The sequence below is a fragment of the Macrotis lagotis genome, chromosome 1, assembly GCF_037893015.1.
Source record: "Macrotis lagotis isolate mMagLag1 chromosome 1, bilby.v1.9.chrom.fasta, whole genome shotgun sequence".
Classification (NCBI taxonomy): domain Eukaryota; kingdom Metazoa; phylum Chordata; class Mammalia; order Peramelemorphia; family Peramelidae; genus Macrotis; species Macrotis lagotis.
Window position 1 is genome coordinate 667,871,305 of NC_133658.1, and position 14,869 is coordinate 667,886,173.

Below are 14,869 nucleotides of genomic sequence, written 5' to 3' on the forward strand. Positions count from 1 at the left end.
GGTGATTATTAAGTACCAAATTTTTGGAAAGATCTTTGATTTTTCACAAAAATGTATACCACCTAGCCCATCTTAGCTAGATGAAGTTTTTGCCCTATCCAAATAGAAAATCTTACAAAGAATTTAATCTAAGATGAATTATGACACATTGTGTTCCACTCAGGCAAGTATGGGTAGGGGACTTGTCTAGATTGCTTAAGAAGTGAGGAGGTGGTTTAAAAGTAAATAATATAATCAAAATCACATTCATCACGTTCATTAGAATAGGTCAACCTCTGATTATGATAATCATTCCTCTCACTGCTAATCAATTTAGAATTGCTTGCTATCCTCAGGAACACCCACTCTTAAAGGGCATATAAGCATTGAATGAGTTCCATGAGGAGTCTTTGCCATTTAAGAGGTTATTGATGCCTTTTGTTAATTATATGCTAGTATGATTAATAAAATGATTGATTGCCCAGAAACTATGTCTCTTAAATTTCTTATACTTCACAAAAAATGCTTCAAACTCCCAGGAAGCAATTATTATCATTATTCCCACAATACATACAAGAAAACTATATAACTAAGAAGTTTTTTCTTAATATTCAGAATGAGAAGTGAAAATGATCAATATAGTTTTCTATGACTTTTAATCTCTTTGTTCCTATCAATCATCAGATATTCACTGCATAAGGAAAAAACACATTGACATTTTTTACTATTAAGGAGGGTAGCAACTTGTTTTTTTAGGGGGAAAATCAGGAAGAAAATGCCAAGTCTTTTGTGTCAACCACCCTTCCTCACTAAATAAAACAGAACATAGCTAGAGTGAAAGGGAAGAGGAGAGAAATTAATACCATTATGGCTTAGGTTAAACATTTAGGTAATGTGATCTACTGAATTTGGGCTATTCAGAACGAATTTTATTAAGAATTAACAGTGTTGATTTTCATTCTCCTCAATCCCCTGACTCATCTAATACTGTAATGGAAAGAGTTCTGAACTTGGAAGTAAAGAGAATGGGGTTTGAATCCCAGGTTAGATACCTTTAACAAGTGTCACTTATTATTCCTTATTATATTCTTTCTTTATCTGTAAAATGAGATGGTTAAAGACTACATGGTTTATGAGATTCTGTTCTTATACTAAAACTATGATTCTATGAACCCATAACTACAAGGAAGTCACTTAATCTTATTAAGCCTTAGTTTCCTTATTAGCAAAATTTTGAAAATACTTAACTATTTGTGACCCTAATATTTTGGTAGAAAATGCTTTTGAAACTGTAAAGTGATACGTATATATGAATAATAAAATTGATAAGGCATTTTTGTTGTTATTAAACCCTGCAAATATGGGACATTTTATAAAATTTTGAAATTGATAATGGCAGTTGAATTAAAGAAAAAAATTTCAAAAATCACTAGTATTGTTTACATTCCAATGCTCCAAAACTATCAATTAGTATTCCTTATTTTTCATCAAGATAGTAAGCACAGGTTCAAATCTGTTCTTTTCTATTATTAAAAAAATCAAGTTTTTTATGTTTTGAATGTCTTTATTATTTTTCAGTACTTTTTTTCAAATCTTGTCAGACACTTCTTGATCCCATTTGAGTGTTCTTGTCAAAAATACTTGAGTGGTTCACCATTTCTTTCTCAAGTTCATTTTACAGATGAGGAAACTGAGCCAAATAAGGTGACATGGTTTGCTTAGGACCACCCAGCTAGAGTCTAAGGCTGGATTGACTCATCAAGATGAGTCTTCCTGACTCTAGACCCAGCTTCAACTCCTAGCTGCATCTTTTACTATAGACAGAAAGAATACTATTAAGGGGAAGAAGCTTTTACTCCTTTACAGAGTCTATAGAAAAGCCTTTTTTTTCCTTTTTTTCATGGAACAAATCACTGATTTCATCAGTGTAGGGAACTCCTGTTAAGGAACTGCCTCAACAATACAAATCTGCACATTCTCCTGGGACTCTGTGAGGTTATTTGTCTAAGGTCTCCCACGAAGGAAATTTCAGAGGCAAAACTCAGATTCCAGGTCTTCCCAACTCCCAGGAGATCTCTCTGACCATGATATCATACTGTCTCTTCTTCTAAAGATCTCCTGGTAATTGGTTTAAGTCTAGATGTTGAACCTGGGAACTTGGTGACCTTGGAATTCTTGGGTACAGAAATTTCTTTTACCCAACAAGGAGATACATGCCCTGCAACTTACAGTCTTAGAAAAATAACAATAATTATAATAATAATTATAATAACAGAAACACTAAAGTAACTGTCATTTATATAGGTTTACTATGTACTATGTTAAGAAGTCCTTTACAATTATTATCTCATTTGATCCTCACAATAGCCCTGGGAGATATGCACTATTATTATCACCATTTTATCAACAAAGAACCAGAAGCAAATAGAGGTCTTTGGTTACATTTGAAATTAACTCCAGGCTCAACACTCTATTGTGTGTGTGTGTGTGTGTGTGTGTGTGTGTGTGTGTGTGTGTGTGTGTACACATATATACATACAAACACTCTCACAACAATTGTCTGTCTTTTTCTTTTTTTCCCTATTTAGAGTGTAGTTCATTGGAAAGGACATTCTCTAGTCACTATGTCATGCTCTTTTACTATGCTCATATAACTTTAATTTTAATTTATTATTCATTTTATAGTAAAAATCTGAAAATAAGTTTCAGTCTGATTGTGTGCCCAATTAGCCTTGCTCATTGTTAACTTCATTATGTAATAATATACTCAAATTACAAAATTGAGGATTGGAGCTGAAAGGCATCCTAAAAATCATCTAGCATACTTACCCTCCCCACCCAAAAAAAATTATACTGAAGACATTTAAGCTTAGAGAGGGGAAGGAAATTGTCCACAGTCACTCAGGTTAATAGATGGAAAAGTTGGGGTGAGCAACTTGTCCCTTAGACTCTAGAAGCCCTTGTTGGGGGATTGGAGAACAGAGGGTGGATTGTTGGGTTTTGTTTTTACTTTGTTTTCCATTTGAAGTGGTTTGATTTTTTTTTTCCTTGCAGACTGTCTGGTGTAATGAATGATTGGCCAAAGTACTTTTTGGATGGAGCACCTCTAAAATACCCACAATTATTTAGCTGGTTTGAAGGAGATTTTTCTGTAAGATCCTTGGTATTATTCCAGGGTAGAACTTTTATCTGTATTGGTGCCAAAATCCTTCCCAAAGAATGTAGATTGGTTTTTCTTTTCTTTATGATTTTCACTTCCTATACTGACACAATGAAGACAATTGGGATTTTATAGATATTTTAGGTTTTCTTTTTCTTTTTTGCAAGGTAATGGGGTTAAATGGCTTGCCCAAGGCCACACAGCTAGGTAATTATTAAGTGTTTGAGGTCAGATTTGAACTCAGGTACTCCTGACTCCAGGGCCAGTGCTCTATCCACTGTACCACCTAGCTGCCCCATTTTATAGATATTTTAAGCACTGCTCTTCAGGGTTATTCTAATGAACTATTTCCTAGAGAGAAAAGGGGGCGGGGGGGGGGGGGGGGAGCAAAAACTCAGGAAGCTCCTTTTATATTTCAAGTCGTAAGCATTACAGTGCCCTTGGCAAGTCATTGGGCAACCTTTTGCAGTTTCTAAGAAGTTGACAATAGAACAGTCACTGTAATTAAATTTATCTACTTAGTTGGTTTTCCCCTTTTTCTGAACTCAGGTAGTGGAATGTATAACAAATTAATTGGTTTCACCCAATTGTTTTCTGTTTCATATTAGGATTGCTGACATTCTTGAAAAGGACTGTCTATTTTAGCCTCTTCATTTTATAGAGGAGGAAACTGAGACAGAAAGTTTATGATCAAGGCAGTTAGGTGGCACAGTAGATAGAGCTCCAGTCCTGGAGTCAGGAGGTCCTGAGTTCAAATGTGACCTCAAACACTTAATTATTACCTGTGTGGCCTTGGGCACTTAACCCCATTTGCCTTGCAAAAACCTAAAAAAAAAAAAAGTATCATTTACTTTCATTACAAACTGAGGCCACCAACATTTTGAGAAGGGGTCCATAAGTTTCACCAGATTGCTAAAAGGGTCAAAAACATTTAAAGAATTCTGGATCTTATTAGATAATTTATTAAAGCACTTTGGAAACTTGAAAGTATTCATGTGTAGACTTGGATAAGTTAATCCCACTACACTTCAGTTTTCCTGAAGATTTAGGGTGTTGGAAAAGGAGACTTTGATCTTGTGATCTTTGATCTTGTGAATTTAAATTTGAATTATTAGTATTATTGCATAAACTTTCATTGCTTTGCTCAATTTTTTAATCTGTAGAGATTTTATAGTTACAATCAAGTTATATCCAATTATATCCAAGAAAAATCTGGGAGCATTAATACCTCACATCCAAACATATGTACCATAAATAGGTGTTCATAACCTTAAAACATAAAACCTTTAAAATATTTTTGGTTAAAGTAATAGTCTATATGTTCAAATCTAGGTTTGATACGTAATATTTTTTTGACTTTCAGAAAGTCATTTAAGCTCCCAGACTTTCCCATGTTTTTAAATTAAAGGAAGTGAACCAGATAACCTCTAAAAGTTTAATTATTATCCCAAGATTCTAAATTTCAGGCAGAAATACATTCAAACAAGAAACTAAATTCCCGGCATTTAGTGATTGCTCTGGAAGAGGCATAATTTCAATGTATAAAAGTTTAAGTCATTCTAATTTCATTCATTCAAGCACAAATTTGTCTAAATATGTTTAGAATTTTTCTATGTCTTTTAAAATAGCAGATCAAAATTCATCTGAAAGTTAACATCCATATGCTTGCTTGCTTTGAGGAAAATGTATTTACTACCATGATTTCTTTTTAAAGAATTCATCCAAGAATTATACAAACCAAAAAAGTCTGGGAGAATAATGGAAAACTAAAGGCAATTTTCGAGACAGTGTAAAAGTCTGATTTTTCACTAACTCAGATCCATCAACAATGGACCATGAAAGACATCAAGAAACAGTCTTTTGAGCATCTTTAAGAGCCTGAATCATATTACATATTAACGATGCTAAGAATTCACTACACAACATTTTATGACTCAATTATTTTTAGTCCCTGGCTCTTTTTTGAGCTTAACTATGCAGTTATTCATTTAATCCAGAATCCAACACAATGACATAGCAGCGAGCAAGTAAAGCTATGGCCTGACTGTGGAGCAAATAAAGTACAAACAGTTGGAGCCATGACAAAATGATGGATATCAAACTCCTAAGCCCTGGCAGATGTAAGTACACACACCCACTCAAAGCAGAATGCTTATGTCAAAAGAATGGGCAGGAGACTGAAGTGGGGGAGGTGTAAACAGACCATCATTTCACCAAACTCCTTATTTTTGCAATGGAGCACTGGCGCCACCTGCTGGCCACCAGAGCAACCTTTCTGCAACAAGCCAAAGGAAGAGTAGGGTGGGGTCACTGGGATATGTAAAGACCATAGGAACCCCACAATTCTTGAAGTTTTTTAGTTGGGGGAGTCTGATACCAAATTAATTTAACTGAAATTTAGCTATATGAAAAACAAGTTTTTCTAATGGGAAGCAGATAACTAGTCAAATTCTTATTTTAAATTACATTTAAATAAACAAAAAACTACTTATTAAGAATAGATTTTTTTAAAAAAACTATATATCCACATCTGCCTATATTTGATGGTTTTTTATTTCACATTACTAAGAAAATTTCATAAAACATTAATCCTTATAAACCATTTAACTTCCATGACATTCCTTAGTAGTTTCTTGTTTTTTTTTTATCTTTTAAAAATATTTTTTTGTTTAATGAGTAAAATAACTAAAATATAAAAAAATTATAAAAATTAATATCATAAATACTTATAAATTCTAACTAATGTAAGTTTGAATTAAAAAAACTTGTTGGAAACTAAAAAGGAATATACAATTCTTAAAAGGGCATCAATGAATAAGATTTCATTGTTCGCTTCTTACAAGTTTATGGATTCTCAGTTAAACTTTATGATTCTCATCTATAAGACATAGATTATAGGATTTAGAACTAGATGGAACTTTAGAGATCATCTAGTTAAAATCTCTGGTTTTACATATGAAGAAACTGAGGTCCAAAGAGGCAGAGTGACTTGTTCAAGGTCACATTAGCAGTAAATAGGAGAACTAAGCTATATATCTAGGTCTTCTGAAAATATCATGAACCTTTAAAGTTTGCAATAAGTCACTGAAAAGTTATACTATCTTCAAATGTCTGGAAATATTTGGTCACGCTAAGACCAGAACTTTATCTTTTTTGTTTGCTTTTGCAAGATAATAGGATTGAGTGACTTGCCCAAGGTCACACTGAGGCTGATTCATCTCAGATCCTCCTGACTCCAGAGCTGGTGCTCTATCCACTGTGCCACTTAGCTGCCCCAGAACTTTCTCTATCTTTAGGATTAATATTATAAACTGGAATGAAGTAGTCTCTTATTTTTTTCTAAATAAACATAAAACTATCAACCAAATTCTCAAGAGGTTAGTTTTAAGGGATGTATGGCCCTACAGATATAACACTGTCCACTTCCTCTTGTCCCTGAAAATAAACAATTCTACTTCTTTCTCCACTTCAAATATTTGATAGTTCTGATCTTTATTATTAACATATATATATATATATATATATATATATATATCTTGCATTTAGCAGTGAAATCTTGAGATAGCCCTTATCCAATTACCCCCCCCCATGGAAACTATCTCAATTGATTTTTTTTTAATGCCAAATTAAATAAAATGAGGTGGTTTTATTCCTCGAGGAGTTTGAAGTGGGTTTGCAAGAGAATTTTTAAAATTTGGTCAAGCTCACTGAAACACTTCACAAATAACATGCCATACTATATCAAAACCCAATTCCCAAAGTGTGTAAGGAAAAAGTTATTTTAAAAAGACATAAAACCTTTGAAAAGAAACATTCTGAAGGGTGGGGCTTTTCAAATTAAAAAAATCCCAGTGAGTTTTTTTTTTTTTGAGGTGGGGTACTGTTTGAGGAAATATCCTCAGTGCAGTGTATTATGTAAAAAATTTCTAGGGGGGAATCCTGCCAAAAAATGGTGGGTGGGGTTTCCTATTAAGTTGCCAGTTCTGCTATGTAACTAAAGTTTTAGCATCAGGGAATTGTAAAATGAACAGTTTCTAATGACTGCTCATATAGATTGCCAGACCTTCCTATGCTTGATGACTCAGATATCTTTGGGATTTGCCTTTCTTCCAAAATAGTTCTTTAAAATGTATTTTCTTCTAGAGTCTTGGTGAATAATCTAACAATTTATGAAACATATAGTCTAGAAGAAAACTAGAAGCCCAACTTCTGCAGGGGCGGGTGGGGCGGAAGGAGAGGAATTTTGGGAAGGGGTACAGATGCAATTTGTCTACATCATGCTCTTGAGTTGTTCTTGGAGCTCGATGGTAGATGCCTAATTAGGCCAAGAGTCGACTGTTAAAGGGGGTTAGGTTAGCATTCCTTCTGTCCTTGAGCATTAATGGTCCAGACTAACTTCACAGTTGTTTATAAAATAGTCATAAAAGACTAAAAAAAAAGGCAAAGTATTTAAAATCATTAAGTTTTACCTACGACTATAATGAATGACATATGTGTGCTTATCCTCCACCTCCCATCAAACACTACAAGAAGCTTCCTTGAGCATTTGGAGGAATAACAAGAACATCTGGTGATATTTGTACAAGGATGGCTTCTCTTAATGAGTTAAAGCTGCAAATGCCTCAACATTAGTCATGCAATGTATTTCTATCCATCAAAGTCTTAATATGTGAAAATACCTGAAGTGCTTTATGCCCTCCAGGGTGAATTGAGTTCCCTACCTTTAATTTTCTAACCGCATCTCTCACAACTTCGGTACCTTTGGGCTGTTCCACTTCCGTACTGCCAAGAAACTGAAAATTATCATCTGTGAGACATGAGTCACATAGGATTGAATCACTTTGCAATGCAAATTTTCAAAATATGATTTGAAAACTAGACAAAACTAAATCTTATTCAAATTCTAAGGGAAATGAATGACTTTTAAAAATTCCTGCATTGTAACTTAGAATTGAAAATATTTAATTTGTTAGTTGGGTACTTTTTCTTCTATTCAAGAATAAAATAAAATTCATTTACCAAAGCAACCCCCCCAAAAACCCCCACAACCCACTGCACCCATAAGCCTCTCCTCAAAAAAATTCCAGACCAGAAATTAAATATAAAAAGGAAGTGCTAAAGTTATTGCATTAGGGATAGAAAAAGAGATTACACCATGATTTCATTGATATGTGGAATTCTAAAATGAGGAAACTCCATCTCTCAATGCAGATCAGCACCTGATCTCCAACAAAATCTTAAAGAATTTATACTAAAACACTAAGGGGTTAAATGACTTGCCTTAGGTTCTACAATCATTATGTGTCAAAGTTGGGAGATATTTTATAAGATTATTATATTAGTGCCAAATAAATGAGTTTCCTAAGATAAAAATCTAGTGATTATTAAAGAGTTAAAGCTTTCTTTTTAGGTTTGTTTGTTTGTTTATTTTTGGCAAGGCAATGGGGTTAAGTGGCTTGCCCAAGGCCACACAGCTAGGTAATTAATAAGTGTCTGAGACTGGATTTGAACTCGGGTACTCCTGACTCCAGGGCCAGTGATCTATTCACTGCACCGCCTAGCTGCCCCTGAAGCCTTCTTTTAATCATAACACTTCAGTTTAAAATTTCAACAACATATAATAATCTTTTCAAACTTCTAAGTATTGTTTTAACCAAATTATGGCCTTAACTACAAAATGATTTTTGACATCTGACTTGTAACAAATTGTAATCTTCTGTCTCTAAAATTATCAGAGAATACTCTTGCAGGTTTAAAAAGTATCATCATGGAGCATTTTAAAAACAAGAGTTGAAATCAGTTAATCAAAATTTAATATCCTTTGAAATTGTCTTTAAAATCTTTGCTACACATTACACTTTTAGCATGAAAATTAAGATAACTCAATCACAATGGTTTAGGTTTATCAGATTCTTTGAAAATCACTATGAAGGGGTGGTGCTGGTGAATAGCTTACTCATCCAAAGAGCTTTATCAAATGAGGAGAAATTTATAAAAATGAAAATGTTAATGTTATATGCATACAAACTATTATGATTTCTGAATACATGTCAGTGATTAGAGTACGTTAAAAAAACCTCTAAACAAGAGTCTATATCTCCTAAATATTGACATTATATTAGCCTTGCTGAATTTTAAGTCATATTCTTCTATGAGATAAAATTTTGAAAAATGAACAGATATAAGAATAAAAAAGTATGAAAAGAGATGGAATTAATATTTTAATCTTTATTTTCTACAAATTCACACATAGAATTTTATATTCTCATTTCTACTTCATTAAGAAAGAACAAAAGAAGGTAAGACAGTATTAATTATTGCCAAAGCCCATTCAAGGCACCTTCATGTAACAAGTTCATTATGGCACTGTCAGGGAACAAATTCTTACTCCTATGAGTTGAATTCTCTAGACCAAGAAGGTTGCAAGAATACATGACAATGTAGCTTCATTCACAACACTATATTTCTTTGTTCTTCACTCAAAGTGCCATTTGCAAAGCACAAATGTCTACCAAATAATACAAAACAAGTCAAAATATTAATTTGAACAGCATTGACTACCTTGACTTCCTTGACTGATTGGTCAATGAAGACTAAGTTCTTGAAGGATGCCTGGTTCCAGTCCAAGTGACTAAGTGTAAAATTTTTGGAAAGCCTATTTCCAAGCTGAGCTGACCAAGCTATTGATTGGTGAAGTTGGAATATTTTCTATTTGCTGAGGACCCAAAAGAACAGATCACTTAGATGTTGCTTAGTTTCCAAACAAAAGGAATCATCATTCAATCTTCCTTGATATTAATTAAAGTAGAATACTAAAGTAGATTTGATGCAGAGAATCATGGGCATGGGAAATAATGAAATCAATTGAAAATAAATTTTGTAAATTGTTTGCACTGTTAAAAAAAAATCTTCCTTCTTCCTTTATCTCTCTGTCAAAACACTATGACCTGACCATCTTTAACCTAGGTCAAGTTCTCTTTTGGTAAGGGGCAGCTAGGTTGCACAGGCTCTGGAAACAACATCTGAAACCACCCATTCCAGAATCTGAGACCCTTCAACCCCTCCCCAAAAGGCGGACTCTCCAATGAGGGATGAGGGCCACTCCCAGGTCACCACCTCTTCCAATGGACCCTGAGGGGGACTTTAAGGAAATTCAGAAGGGATTCAATCTTTTCTTTCCAGACTTCTGCTGAGCCTGGCATCTGGCCAACCAAGATTAATTTGCCATTCAGGAGATTTATCCTTAATCTCTTCTTAAATTTCCTATTACTTTTCTTTGTGTTGTAACTTCTTTTAATAAATCTCTATTTTCTTTCTGCACCTGTATTCCCAGATCAAAGAGTGATTCTTCACAGCAGAAAATCTAACATGGCCACAGAGCTACTGTTTGAGTTCTTTGGGAAGAAAGCAAATGTTCTATTTCCTACCTGGTCATCATGTGTCCTTGGGCACATGGTGCCTGATTCTTTTGTTGCTTCTTCTTTCATAATTAGATGAATGAAATTCTGGGAAGGAAGTGTCCAGGCAATGTGAGTTTCAGAATTCCATCAGAAGCTACAATGGCAATCACAATTAGCCTAAGAGTCCACTGATGGTGTCAACTTCAGAGATCATGACTTCTCATGATGCAGAGAAGTATTAGCTATAGAAAAGCACCAATTCTAGAGAGATTCATCCAAAGGGAAAGTCATGAGATCTCTACAAAGAGAAAAATGAACTTCCATGGCCAGAATTCAGGGGTTCTGCCCTTGGCCACATTTTCTCTAAATTGGTATTTGAGGTTTGAGCACACTTTCGAAAGGGATTCTGTATGGGCAGGGAAAGGGTACGTATTAGCGATATTTTAAAACTACTATTGTTGCTAACTCTTCTCAGACAAGAACTTTGTAAAAGTTAACAAAGTCAACAGGTCCATTCATAATTGGAAGAACATCAGGGGGAGCTCAGCCCTTCAAGGTTATTCCTAGAATCCTGAGGAGAACTAGTAATCATTCTCCTTTACTTCTGAGGACCCCAGATTAACAGTGATAATGCAAGTTAGGACAGTGAGCTCAGAGAGGTTCTACACACCTAAGAAAGCCTCATGCAAACACATCTCTCTTATATCCCCTTCTCTCTAGTAACACATCCACATCCCTCATTCAGACCCTCATCAACTCTTTCCTAGATTAGAAGGCATCAAGTACCCCCAGTCTGAAGTCTCTTTTCATTAATCTATCAGATTCAGATATAAACTTCTCTATTTTTGCATTTAAAATCTTCATAATCTAGATCCTTTCCACTTTTCCAGTATTCATTCACTTTACTTCTTTCCATAAACTCTCTAATATCCATCAATTGGTCTGCATGCAGTTCCTCTAGCATGACATTCAATCTCTTGTCTTTGTACCTTTGCCTTGGGTGTCCCTAGGTTTGGAATCCTCTCTCCCCCCCCCCATCCCACCACTTTAACCTCCCCTTTTTGGTTTCCTTGGCTTCCGTCAAAACTCAGTCCAAGTCTTACATTCTTCTCGATGCCTCTCCAACTCCCATTTGCTGGTGCCTTTCCCTCCTGAATTTCTTTTCATGTATTCTGCATTTATATTGTAAGTGTTGTTATTGTTTAGTTATATCTAACTCTTTATAAACTTATTTACTTTTTGTGAATTTTGAATTTATCTGTAAATGTTGTTATTCAATTATTTTTCAGTTTTATCCAACTCTTTATGAACTTATTTGCTTCATCTTGCAAACACTGCTGTTCAAGTTGTTTTTCAGTTGATTCTAACTCTTCATGAACTTATTCTCACGTATTTTGCATTTACCTTGTAAATTCTTATTATTAAATTGATTTCAGTTGTGTCCTATTTTTTGTGACTTTATTTGAGATTTTTCTTGACATACTGGAGTTTCTTTGCCATTTCCTTCTCCAGCTTATTTTACAGATGAGGAAACTGAGATTAAAAGGGTTAAGTAACTTCCTTGCAACACTCAGTTGCTCAAGTTGATTACATAGTTTCCCTCTTTAAAATGTATGATTCTTGAGGGAATCTTTGCCTTTATATATCCCCAGGGTTTTAGCACAATGCCTAACACATAGCAAACCTTTAAATAAATATCAAGGAATTGACTTAACATATGATATGTGTCTACTAGTAATCCCAATTTTGAATTATAAATATTTATTCTTATATCAAAAAGGCACAATAGGAAGTCTGACTTTGTCTTTTCCATGGAATTACTCTTCCTGAAAAATATGCTAACAAAGTGTCAGCATCCTACATCGAACTAGAAGTGCTTTTATCAGTGTATGAGTGGTCTTTATCCAGTAAATCACTTAACACTGTTTGCCTCAGTTTCCTCATCTGAAAAATGAGCTGGAGAAGGAAATGCCTAACAAACTCAAGTATATGTCTAGAAAATCCCAAGTAGGGTCACAAAGAGAGAGCGAGGAAGGTCAGAGAAAGAACAAAACAAACACAAACAAAAAAAAAAAAGTCCAGAAAGGGGCAGAGAGGAGCTGAAGACAAAAGTAACCTAGGGAAGGTAAGAATAAAGAGAAGTTCTTAACTGCCTTTGGCAAACAAAGACTCCCTCTTATTAGACCCCACCAGAGTTTGTATCCAGGCATTGAGCACAACCTTAATCCCATCTTAATCCCACACCTACATTCACCTACTAGTTACTAGGGTAGGGTCAAGAAGCTGATTATTTAGATTTACATTGCATGCTACTTAATTCACACCATTGTACACATAAAGCAATAGAATAGTAAGGCCTGCATAGAAATAATCAAGCAGAGAGAGGGAGAGGGAGAGATATGCTCTGCCTGTAGGAGAAATGACATATTTGCTATGGAGATGTGGAAGCAGTAAACACACTTTACAAAGGGAACTAGTATTACCTTTTGCATGGTCTTTATTAATCGAAAAAAGGAAAAAGTGACCCAAATATACCAGGAGTTTCAATTATGAGGGAGAAAAGTGCTGGCTATGTCTGGGGGGAAAAAAAAAAAAAACAAATCTGTATGTTCCACTGCTTCCATAATGCCACTGAGAGATTAACTGTCACTTTGGGGACTAAAAGTATAGAAAAATAAGGGACAAATGCAAACTAATTATTAATTTATTGGGAGTTATCTAGGTCAACATGGGTCAGAAACTGTTTTTGGAAGAAAATATTCACAATCTGGCAAAAATTTCAGGAATCTGATTGCTATGTACAAGTAGACCCATATGGGAAAATTATGGAAGGCCTCCAAATAGACTCTAAATAAATCAACCTCTACTAGTGCTCCAAAAAACGTTTAAAATTTTAATTCATCATGTCCTTAATTAAGCCATATGAGTTAGGAGCACTAGGAGAATTACCTAAATAAAAGAAGTTAAATTAAATTAGAAAATATATGTTGACTCACACATAACTGCCCATCTCTATATCAGTTAACACAATGATAAAGCTATAACAAATAAAGGGAGTAATTAACTTTAAAGTGAAAAAATCTGTGAATATTGATGACAATGTATTCCTTACATTCTTTTTTTAAGAAAAGTTTTTTTTTTAAATGAATGTTTTGCTTGGAGTTAACACCATGTAGTGTTGAAAATATTTTAAGATGCTAAAAAATTTAATGCAAATTTTTTTGGGGAAAAAGTGACATCCTGTTGATAATAAACATTATGTCCCTCTATATAGCTATAGATAGGAAAAACAGGAAAAATAAGAGAATCTAAAACTCTTGACTATTTGATTTTGAATTTATAGGACTCAGAAAAGTAACATATTCACAACTAATTTTCTTTCTTTGGATTTTAAACTCAAATCTGTAATGCTTCCTAAAGTCCTTCCAAAAAATTCTTTTATTTTGCTTATTGTGCTTATCCCCAATATCAATACAACAAATTCAAGTGTGTTTATATTTTAATCTGTTGTAATTTACTGTCATTTGAAACCAACCAGTTTGTTCCCCCAAAAGGCATACTTTCTGCATACAGATGTGCCATAAGATGGTCTTCAATGATGTATCAATGAAATAAAAAAAATAAAATATTTAGGAAATACATTGCTATTAAAATAATTTACAAAGTTATAAGGAGGTTTTCTGAATCGGGAAACCTGCTTCTTTAATGAACTAATCCCACTACCTTCTTCCTTCTTTTATTTCATCTCAGCTTATTGAAGTCATATACTAAAAAGGGTGGCCCTATTATCCTAGCTGGAAAATAATGTCTCTTTCCACCAAATTCTAGTTGTGCTTGCTTTCTTCCTAATACAATTATATATGAATTTGCATCGTACTCATCTGTACATATCTTCTCTTCTCCCCTGAGGTTAAAGCTCTTTCAGTACACCGATAGTCTTATTTGTTATTTTTGTATTTCCTTCAGTGCCATGTACTTAATTAGAGTTATTTTCCAGGTTAATATGATCTTGGGGAAGCTGTTGTCTCTGTTCCCTATTTGTAAAATGGGCTTAAAGTAACAATAATTAGACTAATGATAAATAATAATGATGCCATTTCTTTTCTGAGATTCTACAAAAGGAAATGATAATACATTTCAAGAGCTTCTGAGATACTTCAGTGAAAGAAATAATATGACTTGCCATGCATGATATTGCTAAATGACATTTAAATCCTTTCAAAAGTTTGGCCTGTTTTCCAGGAAAGCATAACACATTCTTTAAAATTTATCTTTCCTTTTATTTTAATTTCAGATTAGAATGAAACTTTTAAAGTATTTTATCTAATGA

The 14,869-nt window shown here is 34.0% G+C and overlaps 1 protein-coding gene across 13 annotated transcripts in view; it reads right to left on the reverse strand.

The window, feature by feature from the left end:
• Positions 1–14,869, reverse strand: part of GULP1 (GULP PTB domain containing engulfment adaptor 1) — a 454,164-nt gene that overhangs the window by 61,289 nt on the left and 378,006 nt on the right. For 10 of the 13 annotated variants that reach the window (XM_074215522.1, XM_074215521.1, XM_074215524.1 and 7 more), the window contains one exon: positions 7,861–7,932. The exons of 2 other annotated variants lie outside the window; for them this stretch is intronic. In XM_074215522.1, coding sequence (XP_074071623.1) covers positions 7,861–7,932 — 72 coding nt within the window. Of the gene's footprint in view, positions 1–7,860; positions 7,933–10,566; positions 11,570–14,869 lie in introns of those variants that run through there. One more of the 13 variants, XM_074215533.1, reaches the window with a different exon arrangement.